Raw genomic sequence first — 17,727 nt, 5'->3', positions numbered from 1 at the left:
CCACGAACACCGTATTTTCTTTCAAAGTTAAAACAGTTTTGGTCATTTCTGTGTTTTTTTTGTTTTGTTTTTTGTGTTGTGTTTTCGTCAGAGGTTTGAAGAGGGTGGAGCTCAGTTGGAAACAGTGGATGTCATGTACTTTGATGCACCAATCAGGATTTGGCAACATAAACCAATGACAGTTATGGGGTTGTCTGCTTATATGACCACTCCACCAGTTTTACACGTGAAGTAACGGGGAGCACAGCTCAGCATGTGAAAACAGCTTGGTAACTTGAAATAACCCTGATGATGCCATCGGGGGTTATTTCAGAGATTACTGTGGTATTGAAAAGACACGGGCATTTACCAGTCAAGGATCGGGTAACGAAAGACGCTGTGGAGTTGCATTAGAGGAAATTATACATTTTTGGAGCTTGATCCATATAGGAAATAAAAGTCCCAATATCCAAGCCTCCACTGCATTAATTGACCCTTCTCTAAATCCTGCTCCTTGAACATAGACTGGCGCATCATAGACTAGCCAGCTCCGACCAGGGTCTGACAGCTATATGGCTGTGCTCTATAGACTCTCATGCAATGGTTTCGGATTTTCGGCATTTTCAGGCTGGTTTTGTGGATTCCGGGCCAGTCACGGTTAAACATTGTGTCTGGGGCACGTGTAACAGTGATACCGATCAAAGAAAGTCCGATCAGCTGGACGCTAAAACCTTTGAAGCTAACATTTGCAGAGTATAGCACGCCAATCATTAATTAGCACTTCTATGCTACTCTAGCTACTGAAGGTATACTCAATGTACACACATGCTGCTTTTGCTTTTTAATGATTTTAACAGTGAAGCTTCCCTGATTTACAGGAACAGTGTTGCTCTTTAATTTCATATTATTCTCTTTCTCGATTGCCCCGTGACGTGGTAGCTCACTTGATACATTGTGATCTGTAGGCTTTAGCTTTTAGCCTTTAACTTTTTAACATGTTTTTGCTGCAGAGTCAGTTTGACATCCTGGATATATCCTGAAACACATGCTGTAGTACCTTCAGTCTGCTTCTCTCTGAAATTGCTTTTTTCGTTTTTCCAAAAATTGGATAATATTTCTTCAGGGAGTGCAGTTAGTGACACTGTGTTAGTGACAGTTTGATGGACTAGCAGCGGCTAACAACAAGGGGGGGTCTTAGCGAAGGGACAAGTTTGACCATTCCTTTTATAATGTGTCCCTTACAAGTCCCCTTACTTTATGTAAGCCCCCGCCACTGTCAATCAAATCTGATCAAACCCCCCTCACATAGTCCTGCTGAAGCAAATTAGTTCAGTTTGATCATTAAACTCTTAATGAAAGATACCAAAGGGTGTTTTTTTTTATTTTATTTTTACAAACTTTGACTTTGAGCATTGCTTATATGGACTTGAATATTTAGTTCCATGGAGAAGTGCATCTGATTTGGAACCGCATTTTCATGGAATCTAATAAGCAGGGGTTGGCCCAGTTTGTTACGTCATTTTTTTTCACGTTCACTGCAAACATAAAGTACATCAGGGGAAAGACTAACCAATGAGAACAAAGTTATTATTTGGCACTAAATCTGCATTAAAACAGAGGATGTTTTTAAACGTGATGGAAAAAACAGATATGAGGAAACAAAGACTTCTCCTCGGATTCCTCAAGAAAAACAGTATGATTTGTAAAGATGAAACTGGGAGACAGCCTTATCAAGCATCATCAGCAAAATAAAGCTCCGAATTAAAACAAAGGGTGACATTTTTATCGAACAATCATTTTACTGTAAACACACATATGTAAAAAAAAAAAAAAAAAAAAAAACTAAATTAAAACCCATACAAAACCTGCAGTTTAATATTCCAGTGTTTCTAAACTGAGTGTCAGTTTACAATCTGCTCTCTCTGCAGGCCTTGTGTGTCCCGCAGTGCCAGTGCCTGAGGAAGTCAAACATACATCAGTCCTTCTCTCTTGTGCTTATTGATCTGAATGTCAAGTTGGGGTGGACCATGCTTTCGTGCCATCAGAGGGGAGGGAGCGCAGTCCACTTTGAGGCATTATCCTTGTCTCTTAAGTCCAAAGTCTGTGGCCAGTCTGGAGGAGCTGTACACGATGATCAGGACACAGCAATTAAACCACACTGTCCACGACAGAGGTTCACATCAGCCATTCTGACAGCTCTATCTGACTGAAGTATTCGTGTACAATAAGATCATACCCAGTGAGTCTTTATAATTGTGCAATAGGAGCTGAAAGCAGTCAGAGAGAGAGAGAGAGAAAGAGTTTCAGATCTCGTTGATTGTTCGTTCGGAGGGCCTGTACTCCTCCCTTCCTTTAGGGGAGGACAAGTAGAAGGACTGGGTCTTGCGTTTTAAGCGAGCCCTCTTGGTGGCCAGTGACAGGCTGTGCTTGCTGGAGGCAATAATGTCAGAGATGAACTTCTTACAGTCCACACACACCTCCATGGTGGCCCAGTCCTCTGTCAACTCTGGGGGAAGCTCCAGTTCTTCATGAGACTTTAAAGAGCCATGCTTTGAAAACCTAAAAAGAGCGGAGACAGGTGGGGAGCTTGGCTTGAGCAGAGTCAGAAAACACTGTTTTCATGATTTTGTATTTACAGTAGGGTTTATTTTGGCTTATTATTCAAACCATCCAGAGTGTGTGGTCATGGGTAACCCAGAATACCGTTTGATTGATCAGAAGCCAATTACTTACAGGGCAGTTCACGAAAATTTAAAAAAAACAAAAACAAAAACAAATGTTCTCACTAAACTGTAGTGTATTTGGTTTTGAGATGTGTCCGTCTAAGTACAAAGGGGATGAAATCTCTTTTTTTGGGGCTCCCAGCATTATAAAATGACATCTAAAAAACTCAATATCAATATATCTGTCCAGAATCAATGTCCTTGCTACTCTGGACAATCCACAGGCCTCAGTTTTCAGTGGAACTACTTTCTAATGGGGAAATAGTTGCTATGAATACAGCTATCAACATGGTCTGATTATCATCCACAGTAAGAGATGCTGCTGAATTCAATCCCATTATATTACATGGTCGCAAAAATCTCAGAGACAAATAAGTCAATACCTGAGCAAATAAAATCCAAACCACTGAAAAAAGCCTTTAAATTGGTCAATCAAGAGTATCCAACTGAAATAGTTCCACCATTTAAAGAAATCACGTGAAATTACAAATATATGGTGGCCCCTAAGGACAAAACACATGCAAGACTTAAAAAGCAAATATTAAGCAAAATGTGCTCCAAATCTAGAAATGGATAAATACCAAATCACAAGCCAGAGTGAAAGCACCATCATAAAATGATGCAACAACAGAAACATGCAGGGACAGGAATGATGGCGCCCTTTATTAAGAGATGTAAGTCTTAGTAGTATTGGGTGGACTGCAACTGGATAAGCATGTTAACAGACATTCATGATTAATGAAGACACTTATATGACAATGTGCTAACTATGGAGCCCCAGAATGAAGATGCTAGTAAAGAATGAAAAGCATTGTACTTCATATATTCTCTATTTCAGTTGATCAACTAAATAAAAACTTTACTATAGTTTACCAGCTCAACTCTTTGGGTTTGCTATTTTTTGGTCTCAGCATGCAGAATATTGTTATTTAGTTGTTGACTGAAATGGCCATGCCTAAAATGCCTGGGTGCTGTCTGATTCATTATTGGCTAATCAGTATGTATAATAAGCACCTGACTTCCTGGTTTGGTTATGGTACTTTTCATCCACTAGATGTCAGTGGTGCTGTGCTGATAGTCCAAAGATACAAACTGGATGAAGAGGACAGGTTGTACCCAAACAGCAACAATCCTGGTTAAGGGCCTTCAACTTCTGCATGGGTTTTAGTAGTTACTGCTCAGTTTCTGTAAATGAAGTGTAGCAATTTGCAGCATTTGGAGCACATTTTGTCTCTAATCTATGCACTTTCTCTGTTCCAGTAATAATGAGAACAGCAACCTCTTTATCAAGATCAGAACATAACATAAAGCCTTGTGAGTCTGAATATTTGAGTATTTGTTTTCATAGCTCTTACTTTGACATGGTCTTCTGGATGCTGTGGCGTTGTGGGCTACTGGAGAATTTCTCCAATTTTGCAGCAGCTGCTGCTCCAGAGGCTTTTCCAGCTCCTTTAGATGCTCCTGTTGTTTCTTCTCTCAAAGTGGGGGATGCCGCGGCCCCTCCCACTGCTAATGGCCCCGGCCCTCCAGCCACAGAGAGTCCTTGTCCTACAGTGGCCATGGTACTTATCCTCTCCCTGGGGAGAGTGTTGGATGAGCCAATGGAGTAGATGGGCAAACTGGAATAAGGTTTGGATGGCAGCCGCATCTGTTAGAGGGGGAAGGCATGATTGCAAATAAGAAGAAGCATAATGATTACTGAGTAACAATACTGAGGCCTTTATTATGAAACCAACTCAGTGAGCGGTTACGTTTTTAGGTGTAAAGCACTAAGATATGTTAAATGTTTGTAAGACTGTAAGTCTCTATTTTGAATTTGCTTCGCACTCTCTTGATTGAGTAAAATAACCAGGAGTAAGTATGATTGTTTCATCTGTATCTTAAAGTAAAACGACCGCTCATGGAGAAAACAGAAACCTTTTTAATGTGACCATATTTTTCTTAGCTGACAAAACAACTGACCAGAAGAAATAGCAGGCAGGATGTCCTGCTGTAGAAGCAGTTGACTGTCTGATTGATTTACTCTGTAATACTTACCTTTTTGCAACATTGTGAACACACAGGCCTGCAAGGAAAAGGGAGAGAATGAAGAGGAAGTGGTGAATTGAAGCATTTATAGTTTCTTAGATAATCTGAAATACAAATCATGCCAATGATTAAGATAATGTTTTAAAATGTTTTACTTTTTGCAAAACTGGCAGATGTAGGACCAGGTGAAAAAGGAAAACCTTTTGGTTCGACAACAGAAGCAAAGCTACAAGAGAAAAAAGATGAAGAAAATATTAAAATCAAGACACTTCATGCAAGCATTAAATAATTTGACCAAATCAATTTGTTGACACTGATAATCTTTTTCTTTATGTCTTAAAATATATCTGCTGGCAAAGTCAAGAAAGGTACAACTCTTCCCATTCAGTAAGAGTGTTGCTACTGTAAGTGATGGCTGGTTACTGCATCCACCTGTGATATTGATCCATATCAAGTGTATCGTACAAGTTACCTTTCCTTTCTTCATAGCGTTGTAGATTTCTTTGTACTGCTGGAATTTCTCCAGCTCTGCCTTAACCAGCACCTGTCTGATGTGCATCACCTCCTCCACTGTCAGAGACAGACACTCCACAGGGAAACAGAACTCCTCCTGCAACAACACAGACACACACACACAGACACACACATACACATACAGATATACACACACAAACACAACAATGAATGACCCTGGCAACAGAGGATTCAACACACAAGACTCAGTGTTTGTTTTACTGTAGTTGATTTTCAGAGTATATATTCTGAAGCAAAGACTGTCTAAACATTTTCAGATCCTCTCAGTAAAGAAGAAGACAGATAGCAAATTAAAACCATGATTGTCTAGAATTATTTGCTGGAATTTTGCTAGTGGAAGCATTGTGCTTTGGAGGAGAGTGAATATTGGACTTATTTTGGATTCGCTTTCATTGAGCGAGCAGAAACACAACTCTAAACAAATGCTTATGTTGCCCTGTGCCTGCTGGATGTGTTAACAAGCAACTGTTAACATATTTACCATTAGAACTACATGACTGAGTTATAGTACATCAGTGTTGTGTTTACAGTTTGTTCTAACAAAACAAAACAAAAAAATAATTAATGCTGCATTAAAAATAATTGAATAAAAAGTTTTTATTTTCTTTTTAATTGACAAAAGCTTCCCATAAAAAGGAGGGTCCACTGATTACACACCTGAAGGTCAGTTTTTTCAGGGTGGCCTGGGCTAGGGCTTGCAGCCTTGAGATTTATAACAAAAACTCCGGGGTGAGGAGTTTGAAAGACATGGAATTTGTCGGCGGGGAAGGTCTAAAAAAAGATGCTATTGGTTGCATCAGGCCTATGTAAGAATCTAAGATCAGATTTTTGGAGCCTGACTTGTCTGGAGAATAAATATAAGGATATATCTCAGCCTCTTGTGCTTCAACCTCCAATCTTTCTCAATGGAAGTGCTATACTACAGGCCCAGGTTCAGGATCAGGGTCAGGTTCATATTTATCAGTCAAATCCCTCAGAACTCATTGGACTACATTTTATCATTCAGCAGGACAACAATCCGAAACATGAGGCAAAGCAACCACAGAGCTTCTCAGGGTGAAAAGGTGGAATATCATTGACTGGCCCAGTCAGTCACCTGATCTCTGTCTGACTGATTATTTAAAAGAGAGTGTGAGAGAGGTTTCAAATATATTATTACATAATTGTAAAAACAGTTTCAACACACTGACCTCAGTTATATTGGAAATAACTGAGTTAGTTTGTGTATAAATGTCTGATGATGTCTCAGGATGGTCAAGTTGTAGTACAGTAAGTATTGAAGTGTAATTAAACATGAGGAAATAAACATTAAATAAAAAAATAAAAACACATTTGAGGTATTCACAGAAATCTCTCTCTCTCTGAAGACAAGGCGTTCCAGGATGTTGATTCTAAAGACTCAAGAATGAGAATCTCTCTACAGACTTCACACACTCTTCACCCCGAACACACTGTTCATTTGTGTCTGACGCATCAACTGTGTTTGAGTACTCTCGAATCGATCGTTGAACCTAGTGAAGTTTTCGTTATCGCTTTGACAGTTTACTTTGTTCTGTACTTTGATATACAGCAACAAAAAACACCCATGGAATTTACTGAAGGAAGTAGAGGCATCTAAAGACCCATCAGGGTATGTAAGAGTTTGTTTTTTGTTTTTTACTTGAGTTACCCTGTAAACATTTTCAGATTTAATTAAGTCTCTGAATAAGAAACTAATGATCAACATGATTGTATTTTCTTCACAGGTGTTGTTTAACACACCCATATATGAGCGGGCTCTGCAGACCTGCTGGCACATGGGCTCTTATAAGTCTCAGGTAAGACCAGCTTTAGTTTTCATGTCCACACCAACATAAGATAAAAGCTAAAGTTTCCCAAACTGTTTATTGTACTTAAACTTAAAGACATGTGGTCTCTTGTATGTTGTTTAGATTGCACTGCTGGCTGAACTTCTGAGGCTTCATTAGAAAAAACAGCTCCCATCTGAGGTGACTGCTGAAGACATGACTGAGCTGCTGGTGGGAAGAGTGCAAACACACACTGAGAGTGCAGGGAATTACTGAGACACGCACACACACGCACACGCACACACACAAAAAGACACAGACCAGCACTACACCTGACATGAACTCTGCTCATGTCACACCAATCTGCGTGTAACGAGAAAGAGAGGAACAGTAAAGATGAGTCTTGTGTTTTCTTTCTGTTTGAAGGCTCTGGGAGTTTGAACTGGAGGACTTTGAAGAGGACGAGGCCAGACCTCTTCTCAAGCTGGTAAGACCACAATCCTGAGAAGACTTCACAGTAGTTTGGAGTGAACATGACACATGATTTATCTGCTCATCATATCTCGTTCCTTGTTTGGAGCCTGGGAAGCAAAGTGAAAAGTCGTTTTGAGGTGTTTTATGGTTTTACAGTACCCCTTACAATGTAAATGCAATGTGCTTAGTGATGAAGTTGATACTGATTATTTTTCCGAACCCATACAGTTTGGCAGTGATGTTATTGTATATTTGTCCGCTGATCACGTCATCCCGAAAACAGCCTTTTTAACAGTCACATAATGAGTCACTGAGTGCTATTGCACACGTTAATGCGCTGTAATCCCTGCTCATCTCATGACTCCTGACAGCTATAGTATGCTGCTTTGTGACCAAACCGGAGGCAAGAATGGGAAGAAGCATCAGACAATTTCAAATAGATTTTTTATGTCTTCAGAAATATGGTGAAAAAAGATCCTAAAAGGTGTTCAGGATAGACATCGAAAGCCCAGAAAAATTATTTTAAAAATATGCAGTTTGGGGTTCAAATCAGACAAATCGGACAATAAAATCTGACATTTTATTTTAAATGGAACCCATGACTAATAAACTAACAAGTTATTTGTCCTACACTAGAGCAGATTTGATGTCATTTAGCTGTAGCTACCTACTCGTGTTGGAGTGTTAAGATGTTATCCAAAGCAGTGAAGGGAATGATATTTGTCACTATGTGATCACAGTTCGGTCTGTACTCAGTCTACTATGGCAGTAGCCTGCTCTACCGTAGGTGAATTGTCTCTAGTGAAGCCGGAAGCATTAGGAGAGGATTGGCAACTACAGTTATTATGCCAGGACGGACTGAGGGCAGACTGGCAAACCTTGGCCGACTCTCTTCCACTGATGTAAATGCTCCTGCAGAGAGCAAAAACTGCCTTCATCAACCCCAACACAAATGCCTCGATAGGGTGGGAGCTCCGTAAAGGGTGGAGAGTGGAGGGAGAAGGGCGGAGGAGGAGGAGGAGGAAGGGGATCCAGGGACGAAATGAGGCTATGGTCCCAACCTGAACGAGAGAAGGTTAAGGTGTGTTTGTGGGCGAGAGGAAGATGTGAAGAGATAACGTGAGCATACACAGTGGATTTGGTGATAGAAAGAGGAGAGGAATATAATCCAGGAAGAGGCATTTCATGCTAACAAAAGGATAAGAGAGATGTCAGTGTCTGTTTATTTTCAATCCCTCCTCATTTCCTTTTCTGGTCAGATCCTGATGTTCACCTAATTTACCCCATTCTTCATTTCTCCCTCTATTTCTCTGTTTTATTAAGTTACTGGACAGAATCATTGTGACCAGGGCGGAGTTAAAACCCTCCCAGGCTCCAGTCCCCTCATAAAGCCACAGCCCACAGAAAGAAATAAAGCTGTGATACATGTAATTGGCTCTAATACTGATGCATTGTGAGATTTTGTTTGATTACGATCACATTCTCAAATTGTTAGTGCTTTTACAACCTGTTTTATGTACTTTATGACCTAAAAAATGTAAAACAAAATTTTTGATGGTACATGAGGATGTACAGGAAAAGATATCTGACTCACCAGAGACTTGGAACTCTGTTTGGACGGTGGCTGAAACTGACGCACATTGGTCGGGGTTTCCTTCTCGATGGAGTGTCTCCTCTGGGGGGTCTGACGCCTCTCTGGCTGAGGTGTAGAGGAGATGGGCAGGAACATGGGGGGAGCTGTTGTTCATAGACAGAAGATAAGAGATGTAGAAGAGAGAAAAGAAGGCATCTTGGGGGGGGGGGGTCCTCTGATTGTTTAATTCAGGGCTCAAGTACTTCAGCTTATAATAGACACAATAAAGAAAAATCTCAGAACAAGATGGCTAGTGAGGCTGTAATTTTAAAACAAATCGATCACTGTCAGTGGATGGTTTAGTCGAGGAGGCAACTGAGCTGTGACAGGGATATAGAAATAATTCCTGACTCACTTTTCTTCCCCAGTGCAGACTCTGGGGATGTATCATCCATCAAAGATGTAGCCACACTGGAGCTACTGGCTGATTTGCGCCCAACAATCTCATCCTGAATATGTGGAATATACAAGCAACTCAGTCATTATTTGCTCAGCTTATGCCGGAGGATGCAATTTTCCAAAAAACAAAAACCCACACAATCCAAGCACACAGAAGCCTAAACCCACAAACTCATACTGACATCGGAGTCAGAGCTGTCCAGCTCGGCGAGGCTGGGAGCCTTCAGGAGCCTTTTCCTCTGGGGTGCAGACTGAGATCCGGAGGGTTCTACTCTGGGAGATGCTGTTCCATTGGTTAGAGACAGAGAGCTGGATGTCCTCCTGCCCATGTACGGACTAAACTCATCTGTACAGAGCCACACAAGAGAGAGTTATTCAGATATAGGGGGGAAAAACACTTGAGATGAATCTCAATTCCTCTTGTGATTCCTTGCATCCTTAATCTGTTATTCTTCAAAATCTCACTTGACTGTCCTGTCCCCCAAAAAGGGAAAACAGGTTCTTTTCAGATAATGTTATGTATGAATGGAAGGTAAGATGAAAAGATGCAATGACTCCTGTTACAGAAGACTGAGGTTTGAGATCCATTCCAAGGGAAAAGAGGGCAGGAAGGGTGAGTTAAGTTGGTCTGAGGGGAGGTAAAGGAGCAGGCCGGTGTTACACACAGAGTATGGATGCTTCTAATATGAAATATTTAGATTCTGAACTTCTAAAATAAGATTCTTTCTCCTGACAGCCTCCATGGTATAATTTTTGGGGGCGCTAAATCCTTGAAACCAAATTCCTTAAGGTCACTGTGCACTGACAGAGGAGTCATCGGTCCAAAGATAGAAATCCATCCATGATAACAATCCATCTACCAAAGTGCCTGACTAACTGTGATTTTCTGTGGGCCCAAACTGATGAAACAAAAATAAAAACCTGAAAAGAAGGTTTAGAGGGAGGGAGGGAGTGTGGGAAGGGGGGACAAGCAAGGGCTGCAAAAGACAGATAAAGAGCCACGGCTGATAGGATCTGTGGGATCCTTTCAGTCTCTTCTCTTGTTTGTGGGAAAAGCAACCACGTGAGCTTACTGCCTCAACAGGAGCTCTGTCTCTGCTTCTGAACTAGAACTGTCTCTCTACCATGTCAGACTCCTGAAGGCTTTAGAGTTAACACAAACAAACCAGCCATAATTAGCCATAATTGTACACTCTACCTGCATCTTGGCTAGGCCTTACCATTCGGATGTTCAAATAGGGGGAATATTAGTTTACAACCAGGTAGGCAGACAGACAAGACCATTGGGTTAAAGGTGAGCCTCCTAAACCATAGCAGTGCTCATACTTTACCTATTCCTGTACGGAACAAATCCTGTGGCATACTGCGAGTTTTGCCAAAACCTAAAAGGAGACAGCTCCTTCATTAGGATAACTACAAAAACATTCCACCATTTGCCTGTGCTGTTAGATCAATACTGAGAGATCAATACAGTCAGTGCATTATTTTGTAATTTAGTGGGCATGTTTTAGCTGAAATGATTTTGTTTTTAAAAGAATAGTTTAATATTTGGGGAAATCCACTTATTCTTGTTATTGCTGAGTTAGATGGGTTGATTAATACCACTCTCATGTCTGTGCATTAAGTATGAATCTAGAGCCAGGAGGTGATTAGCCAGCTTTCAGGAGGTCAGACGTGTTAGTAGGCATACATTTTTTAATTTCAACTTTAAACAGAACCAGGCTAGCCCCCCACCCACTTCCACACTTTATGCTAAGCTACGCTAATCAACTCCTGGCTTTAGCCTAATATTTACTGTACAGACACAAGAGAGGTATCCATCTAAAGCGAATAAGTGAATTTCCCAAGGTGTCGAACTGTTCCTCTAAACTGTTGACATGTTGACATTCCAGTAGGTCAACACACCATCCCAATTTGGCAAGTTTTGGGGAATGAAAAAGAGAGCACCATCAGTGGACCCAGAAGAAGCATTAGACATCAACAAGAACTGTGGAATAACAGTGCTTTAATCTTGTGAAATGAATTTCTCCTTGAAAGCATATTTTTCTAGTGACTGACGAGAGCTTTTATTCATGTTCATTGAAGTGGGAATGTACAGTCTCACCCATTTAATACCGAGTAAAGGAGAATCAAACTGCTTTCTCTGTACAAGAGTGATGCATCATAGAGGGATGTTTGTACACACACACCCACACACACACAACGAAACACAATATTGGACGGTATGAATGAGTGAGTGTGAGGTGATAAAGCTTGTGGTGTGATGAGAGACACTGGCTGCAGTAGGAGGGAACGTGGAGCAAAGCATTATTCTGATTTTTCTGTCTCTGCAGTGTTTCCTTGCCACCCTAATTCAAACTGTCTCATTAAGTTGTTCCAATGCATTTCATGCGAAGCACACACCACTGCTAAGAGAATATACAGTTTGGGTGAGCGTCCAGTGCTGTGCAGCGCATGAGGCCGCACACTAATCCTTCTGCACCCTGATTAAATTCTGCAAAGTCACCACGCCACATTAAAGACCCTTTTGTATAAAGCTGATGATTCTTGAACACAGAGAGGTGGCAGTTACTCTTTCGGCTGTTTCTTTTCGTTCTTTGATTAGATGGCTGGCTGCTCAATTCTACTTAAGATTCACATCACATTCCAGTATGTTTGAGGGATGGTGTACTTAGCAAAGGTGACACTGTGTCTGAGCGTTTAGCAGGAACAACCAGGAACATTTTTTCAGGAGTTATATAACCCTGTCCATTTGTTTGACAGGAGCCGTAGATAAGAGGGACTAAATGAGCTGTTGACTCTTCGGCACTTCTATCAATCAGCATGTTGTGAACACTAAAATGACGTGTGCCGAGATAACAGGAATGTTACTTCACAGTTCCTCCTTCACAATTCCATAGAGGCATAGGCTGTACTCAACAGTAATAAAACTGAAGACAGAAAAAAACAGTGTTATTTTACATAAAACTCAGATGGATTATGTTACTTAATTTAAATATAATTTAAACTGGCCATTAATTCAGGATCTAAACACTAGCTCCTTTCCATAGCAGCAAGAGCAGTGAAGTGCTTTAAATATCCCAATCTGCCTGGGAGGCGTTGCTATCTCTTTCAATCAGCCAGAGAAGAGTTTAATCTTGATTAGGACAGCCAGATGCTAATGGGAGGTTAGGATTCCCTCTTCTGACAAAAACCATGGACAGTGAGTCGCATACATGCAATGAATCGTGGCCATGCTACTAAATAATAACTATCAACTCGGTGTCTGTTATTCTGTAGAATTGATGTGTTCCAAAGAACAAATCGATAGCGAAACATTTTTGTAGCCCTAAAGCTAAAATTCAATCTCTTGTGTACTGTAATGAGATTAATTTGCTTTTTTAAAATGATATTTAGTGTTAAGGATAGGTTCACATATTGCTATGTCCATATGTACATTGGAAGCGTTACTGGTCGCTCTTTGGCGATACTGGCCACAAAGAAATTCCTTTTCAAAGGGAACTTTAATGTAAGTGATGGTGGACAGACCTTGCTCTGTTTAAAAAGACATTCCAAGTTTCAGTTGAAGCTAATCTGAGGCCTCAGCAGTCTGTGTTTGACAAATCAAATGTAGTCTTTTTAGTATGAAATTCCTTCTTTGTGCTGTTTTTCCTTGCTGACATTCTGCAGTAATATAATATATAATATACAGTAATATAAAGAGGGAACTTTGTACTAAACAGACTGTACCTTTAGAAGGTAGCCATTTCATTTGTCGAACTCTGACTCCTGAAGACTCATATTAGCTTTTGCTGAACTTTAGACTTAATTTTTTGTCCCTTATCTATATCTATATTTGTCCCTTAAAAAGGAATTTCTTCACAACTAGTATGGACTCTTTTAGCTCTTTTCTCCTTTTTTTTTAGCTCCTGAGAGAAGTACCTGCCTCTTTAGCTGCTAAATGCTCCACTATGTTCAGCAGCTAGCTGCTAACTTTATCAGTTGAGTATATGGTGCCGGGCAGGTAGCATAGGGGATATAATCAGGAGCTTTTCCACTGACAACAGCTGCTGCTGGAAACAAGGTTGTTGAGAGCCAAATTTGTGGCCTGGAAAACCGAAACAAAGAGCTGAAAGATGCTAAAACGCTTCATAAAGTCCCACAGACAATGGTCTGTGGCTTCGTCACTGCAAGTGACACCTTACACATCCTTCATTCATTTGATCCATTGTTAACATAAACAAAGATAGAGACAGACAACAAAAAATCTCAGAAAGTTTTTATTTAGATTATTTAGATGTTTCATTTATTCTGTTGAAATATATTTTCTGTAAATTGTATTTCCCAACCTTGAGGTATAAATGCTAAAATTTGTCAACTGAGCATATTGAGCAGCGATGTACGTTTTCAGTTGTAGACTGTAAACTCCCCCTAAATTGCTACAACCCCCAAATTCCCTGTATATATAGTCACATCAGTCACCTCTGTAATTGAAAATCCGGTCTATCCCCTCTGCCGGTCAGTGTGTCACTCATCAGTTTGCTCTCCTCAGTGTCCTCCTACTGACCTGTGTCTCACATCAACATGTTTCACCTCCGTCAGACCACAGCCAACCATCACCGACTACTAAAGCATGACATGAAATGTGTGCAGTGTGCTGATGTGTGCTTGTATGTGTCTGAGCTGGAAGAGCAGATGAGCAGCCACAACAAAGAAGAGAACAGAAGGAGATAAAAGGCCAGGTAAGCAGCCAGGGAAAACTTTACCTGACACATCAAAACTGAAAGACATGCTAAGTGGCCGAATTACTGCAACGAGAAAAAGTCGTGGCATCGGACAGTTATTGCTGTGATTAGGAGGTAAATTAAGGCAAGACTTAAAACATAAAAAGGAAGTCATCTTCTTTGAATTTGACAAGAAATGCAGGGGTAGGATGTGCTCATTGTCTAGTATCAGCTCACTGAAGTATAAGCACTTTTAGGATGGGAGATCATAGGATTTCAAATAACCACAGCCATCGCTGAGGGATTACTGACATTCAGAAACAGTGATGGATTTAGTACCGTTAGTGTTAATGGAATTGCAGACACTTAGCATTATTATTCAAGTACAGCTTTCACTATATTGCAAACAATATAGTCAACAAACAATAATAGGCATTAGTTGCAACACAAATATGAAAGTTTAGGCAACATTAGTTGCAATAGCAAAGAGCAGAGGCACAAATAATAGTGTAGTAAAGCATAAATGAACTAAAACATAGCTCAAAATGATGAAGCTACAACATATTTCTCATCTGATTTTAGTTAATTTGCACATGATGCCCAATAGCTCCATGAGTCAACTTAAAAGATGTAGATTTCAGAGTGAAGTATGGCTTTGTGTGTGTGTGTGTTTGTGCATGTGTGTGTGTGTGTGTGTCTGTGTGTGTGTGTGTGTGTGTGTGTGTGTGTGTGTGTGTGTGTGTTTGTGTGTGTGTGTGTGTGTGTGTGTGTGTTATTGTGTCGTGTATGTGTGTGTGTGTGTGTGCAACAAAGGTATAAAAGTAACAAGCGCAGGGACAATGAAGTGGTGAGTTTACTTACCCAGCCTTCCCCTGCGGACCTCATCCGGAGACACCGGTCGAAGTTTCCTCTCTGCTTTGATTTCCTCCAGGATCCGCTCATGCAGGGTAGGAGGAGGCTGAGTCTGTGGCTTCAGCTTGCGAGCTGACACCTAGCCAGGATGATGATGGGTGAAAGATACGTAATGACAGAGGGTAAGCAGGGTGAAAGACAACAACTGGCACAAACAAACAGATAGCCATAGTTCCTCAACGCCTCCTCATCTCCTGTGACTGACTGTTCGCCTCATTACCCAGATTGCGGCATTTCACATAATTCACACTGCAGTGACACGTGATTTGGAAAGCTGCAATATTCATGTTTTGCCAAAAGACTACAGTGGTTTTTATAGAGCTTTAATATAGAGTTTTGAGACTGTCCTCCTGTAAAAAACTACCCCATAGGTCGTCTGTGCAAGCAGGTTATTACGAACCATAGCTGCGTTTTACTGTTAAGCCACATAGCGGCCGTAGTAATTATGATGGGAGGAAGGACAAGGGGGAAGTAAGTTGACGTGTAGCGACAAAGTCTGTGTTAGGAGGAGTTGAAGAAGGGAAGGGTCAATTTAACACCGGCCTTTCACACAGGAGCCTGCTGTTTGTTTCCCACGAGAAACCAATAGTCAGCGTTGTTCATTTTGCCCATGACCATTCCACAACATTTGTCAGAGAGCTTACCAGAGAGCACTAGCAACCATTAAATGTCCCACTCACTACACATCTTGGTCAAAATTCTTTAACAGCCAAATCTAAGGTCTCCTTATCAAATATGTTTGTTCACGTTATGTCTTTTTTAAACTCTCAAATCAGCATTGGCCTCAAAAATCCAATATCAATTGGAGTATAATTCAAAGACCTGGAAATAGTCCCGTAACACAGACTATTTCCAGTATACTGTATTTTAGTGTAACAGACCCCAAGAAGACTAGCTGATGTATATCCTCTAACAATAAAAGTAAAGTAATAAAGTCTAAAATTAGTCAAAAGGATTTTGGTTTGTTTGTGTTAAATATATTGTTTCTTATAAAGTATTTTGATATCTGAGTTCAGATTTAGAATGGTGACTGCATAAACTACATCAGATTTTACATCTTCTAGCTAGATGTTTAATGATTTAAAGACAGCACACTGGTCCATTTTTGCTGACCAAAAATCAAGTGCATTAAGTTCTACTCACAGGGTTGAGAGGTGGTCTGGACCTGATGAACTCCAGGATGACTTCATGAGCGCTCTTCTTTAACCTGGGTGGGATGTCTCCATTCACCTAAAACAAGAGAGCAGGGTATAAAACAGGAAAGCACATGACATAGAGAGAGAAAGTGCTTGATTCCTTAATTACCTTGCAATCACTCGTGTAAATCTAGCTCACCAATTGTGCTCTCTTCAGGAGGTTATTTACCAAGTGGAGTGTATGACATAGAAAAATTGAATAATTTCATCCCAAATTACACGCTGAAGAACAGAAAAGATAGGGCTGAAATCTAATAAGGTGCAAAATTGGCTGCTCCAGAACTACCAAAACCAGGAGCATACACGAACAATCAGCTAGGACTGCAACGAATGATTCTTTTCAGGAAAGCCAGCAAATTCTCACAACGGAGCAGCTGTTCGATTTAATGACTTATACAATTAATGGAATTGAATTTTTGCTGACAAGTTTTCTGTCGAACAACTACTTGATTAACTGACTAATTGTTTCAGCTCTACTATCAACAATGCCAAATGGCATATAGTTACTTTGCAAAACATATGGCTGAGATTAATCCAAAAAAGCCTATGACACAGTAGTATTTTCAGAGATCTGGTGTCATAGTTGTTGACTTGTCCAGCCACTTCAAGTGAAATGATGGAACCTCAAATTGTCGAACTAAATGTCTATACATCATTAACCAGCACTATGCTGGTAGCCATTAGAGCATCAGCCCAGGATCCATCGGGGCTACAAGCTTTTCCACGCAATTCCCCCTGAGACTGAGACAATAGTGCAGCATAAGTGTAGCTAAACAGGAGGCATGCATGGGGCATTCGTTTCTATGTGCCCTCCAAATGGGACACTCACCATGACTTTGCGCAGTTTGTAACGTTTGGACCTGATGTCGTCCATGAGCATCTCGTAAGGAGTGAGCTGGTACTCGATGGGCAAAGGGTTGTACTGACGCTCCTGCACCTTTTTCAGCTTGACTCCTTCACGCAGGTCCCTCATCACCTGAACCCAGAATCGAGCCTTACGGAGGAAGCAAACGGCAGCATGAGAAAGGAGAAGTGGAAAATACCTTGGCCCTTTGAATATTTGTTTCGTGATAGCAATCATCTGTGCTCTGACCTCTCTGTGCACACAGAACAAGGAGGGTTCATCAAGAGAAGTGCTTCTATCCATCTCAACATGGTTCCTTAGAAGTTCTTTTATCCCTGCCTATTTAGAGTGGTACATGCATTCGTATAGATTTCTTTATGTAAACATGCAATTATAAAGAATCTTTAATATGACACCAGAAAGGGGCTTTGATTTCTCCCCCCTGAACTTTAGGTCAGTTAGACCTAATAAGCAGAAATGATCAGTGAATTTGGAGGTCAGAGATCAGGAGTCTT

At 40.7% G+C, this 17,727-nt stretch overlaps 1 protein-coding gene across 1 annotated transcript in view; it reads right to left on the bottom strand.

Annotated features, from left to right (window-relative positions):
* Nucleotides 1–2,282: 2,282 nt before the first annotated feature.
* Nucleotides 2,283–17,727, bottom strand: part of LOC120784495 (protein spire homolog 1-like) — a 39,597-nt gene continuing 24,152 nt past the window's right edge. Inside the window, exons 6-18 of the mRNA XM_040118355.1 lie at nucleotides 17,198–17,362; nucleotides 16,316–16,402; nucleotides 15,122–15,251; nucleotides 14,303–14,344; nucleotides 9,740–9,903; nucleotides 9,514–9,607; nucleotides 9,120–9,262; nucleotides 8,404–8,586; nucleotides 5,203–5,340; nucleotides 4,886–4,956; nucleotides 4,740–4,767; nucleotides 4,058–4,350; nucleotides 2,283–2,538 (exon numbers count right to left, since the gene is read on the bottom strand). Coding sequence (XP_039974289.1) covers nucleotides 2,283–2,538; nucleotides 4,058–4,350; nucleotides 4,740–4,767; nucleotides 4,886–4,956; nucleotides 5,203–5,340; nucleotides 8,404–8,586; nucleotides 9,120–9,262; nucleotides 9,514–9,607; nucleotides 9,740–9,903; nucleotides 14,303–14,344; nucleotides 15,122–15,251; nucleotides 16,316–16,402; nucleotides 17,198–17,362 — 1,794 coding nt within the window. The remainder of the gene's footprint in view (nucleotides 2,539–4,057; nucleotides 4,351–4,739; nucleotides 4,768–4,885; nucleotides 4,957–5,202; nucleotides 5,341–8,403; nucleotides 8,587–9,119; nucleotides 9,263–9,513; nucleotides 9,608–9,739; nucleotides 9,904–14,302; nucleotides 14,345–15,121; nucleotides 15,252–16,315; nucleotides 16,403–17,197; nucleotides 17,363–17,727) is intronic.

The sequence above is a fragment of the Xiphias gladius genome, chromosome 22 (assembly GCF_016859285.1).
Source record: "Xiphias gladius isolate SHS-SW01 ecotype Sanya breed wild chromosome 22, ASM1685928v1, whole genome shotgun sequence".
Taxonomy (NCBI): Eukaryota; Metazoa; Chordata; class Actinopteri; order Istiophoriformes; family Xiphiidae; genus Xiphias; species Xiphias gladius.
The sequence above is the reverse complement of the archived record's forward strand: the minus strand, read 5'-3'. Positions and strand labels throughout refer to the sequence as shown.